The 2,534-nt window shown below is 37.7% G+C and overlaps 1 protein-coding gene across 1 annotated transcript; it reads right to left on the reverse strand.

Moving 5' to 3' along the window:
- Positions 1–729: 729 nt before the first annotated feature.
- LOC117618245 lies at positions 730–1,596 on the reverse strand. The gene has a single exon (XM_034347844.1). The coding sequence runs from the start codon at positions 1,594–1,596 to the stop codon at positions 730–732; it is 867 nt and encodes a 288-aa protein (XP_034203735.1).
- Positions 1,597–2,534: the final 938 nt, after the last annotated feature.

The following is a 2,534-nucleotide window of genomic DNA, read 5'->3' on the forward strand; positions in this document are numbered from 1 at the left end:
ATCATTTATTAAGCATATGATTTGGCATATACTTGGGAATCATTCCATATTAGACCTATATTCTCTAACAAAATCACAATTTCTCACTTGGGTTTTGAGTGGATTGGGCTTTCTTTATCAAGATGAACTGTCAATAGTTTAAAACCATTTGAAACTTGGTTTGGCCATTTCAAGGAGGTTTACCTTTTTTTTTTAAAGATGGTTTGCTTGTTAAAATCTTCAAACCCCAGGTTGATTGTTGTGCAAGAGGCAGACAAAAACAACAAAGATGAGTTTAGTATGCGTTTTCCATGACGTGGAGGAACAACATGAGATTGGTAATTGATTCTATTGTCCCTGCAACTGAAAACTAGCCAGAACTGTTTCCATTGCTTAACACGTATATAATCACCGTTCATATTTTAATGTAAATGCCATTCAATTTTGGTGAGTGAATGTGCATGTGATAATTTTTCTCAACACAAGAAGAATCTTGACAGCTCTGAACTCTGATATTAAATCTTGATGATTATTAACTTAATATTTATTTCTGTAACTACTTTTATGATGAACGTGACTTAAATTAAACTTAGAATTCAATCTTGAAAAACAGAGAAAAAATTTCATTATTGTTGTGGAATAAGTTTATCAATTTACTCAATAGATTGTATCAGTTTGATATCAAAGGATGTATTTGTAGTATACACATGTATGTTTTTCACGTACATAATCGAAAAAGCTAATATCTCTCTAGTGGTTAAGGATGTTGAGGAAGGAGACTCTTGTTTTGATCAATTGCCTAAATAGGCACTCAAGTCCTTCTTCTTGGTCTTGAATGCATGACTCTAGCTTCTCAAGCTGGTTCTGCGCATTTTCGACACTTTTGTATTGAGATTTGCTTGTCTTGTATCCAATGAGTGAGTTCAATGCAGCATCCACTTTTGCAAATTCATTGGCTTCTGTTTCTTCCTCACAAGCAACTTTTTTGGAGTGCAGCATCTTAGAGACCAATGACCAGCTGCTTGGCTGTGATTTTGGTCCAGAGATGAAGGACAGCAGTGACTCAAACACTGCAAGAGTGACTGCTTCAACTTCTCTCAACTTGTTAACAATGGCAATAGACTCATTGTCCTGGTTTGGGGAAGAGAAGGTGGATCTGTTTTCGATTCCCTTGAGATTCTTCATAGCCTTTTGGATTGTCTTTTTCACCATCTTCCTGGAGGTTAAGTATTTCCTAACCTCACTGGTGAGTGCTCCAGATTCACCTCCTCGTGTTCTTCGTATGATCGATTGAAGATCCTGTACGCATTCCTTGGTTTGCAAGATAGCATCCTTGGCGCTGCTGCAACCATCCAAGAGCCTGAGAGAGCCATCTAATAGCTCATTAGTCCATTTCTCATTCTGCTCTTTGGCCAAGGCTTGTTGTGTGAGAGGCAACTGAAGCAACTTATCAACACAATCATGCAAGTCTTGGAGGCCACTTAGTTTGTGGCATATTGATGATGAAGATGTGGAGGCTGCCTCAGAAGACCTCAGTCTACACAAATGTTCGTCAACTTCTTGAACGATCGGGTGTGGCCTTGAAGGGAAGCTGTTAGAGCGAGTGTGGAAAGCCATTTCTTCTTTGTGTGTTGTGAGAAGATAGAACAGAAGACTTAGAAACTTTTGATTGATGTACAATTCAGAGGGCTTAATATATAGTGTTGATTGAAGAGGGGGACATGGAATCTCATCGACTTCAATCATCAGTGAGAGGTAACATGATTTCGATTTGGATCTATATGTTCCCTAGGCAATGTTTATGCGGGAATCATTCCAACTCATGAATTGATTAATTTAGCACGTTAAAATGCTACAACCATCTAATCAATCATAATTAATATACGATACCACGAGTGGCGTTGACGTCCCTGTTTACACAAATACGTAGAGAGGCAAAAACCATTTAACTCAATTATGCTGATCAACGCATATGATTAGTTTAATTCATCTTGTTTTTCAGGTCCTTCATTCACATGATTGTTTCCCAAGGAGGAGGCATGATCTGCAAATATGCAATATTCTGCATTAAAATGTCACCATCCATTGTGTTTCTATAATGTTGAAAAAGGGTGAGTTGCTGGTTAATTAGCAAACAGAAAGAATAGCAGCATAATTTTCATTGTAATCAGAAGGGTGTGAGATCTGAGTCTGCCACGCTTATGTTTACTTTAATCTGTGTTTACTGTTTCCTGGGAGAAAATTGTTTATGTTAATATTTGAACTGATGTTACTATTTTTCACCAACCAGTGTTACCAATAACAAGGTCTTGAGGATCCTCTAGCATCCACAAGAATCGTTGTAAACAAAATCAAGCAACACTATAAACTTTCTTTTAGTCTCCTTTGAATGTGAAGCGTTTATTATTGGCTATCTTCCTTGAGAGAAATAGAATCTTCAACACTTTACTCCCTAAATCGCCACTTAAGAGGCAAAGCGAGTGCAAATTGTCCCACATCGCTTGGTTCATATCACACACTATGCTTTATAAACCCTGCACGAGGTGCTTGAACCG

The sequence above is a fragment of the Prunus dulcis genome, chromosome 2 (genome assembly GCF_902201215.1).
Source record: "Prunus dulcis chromosome 2, ALMONDv2, whole genome shotgun sequence".
Lineage (NCBI taxonomy): Eukaryota > Viridiplantae > Streptophyta > Magnoliopsida > Rosales > Rosaceae > Prunus > Prunus dulcis.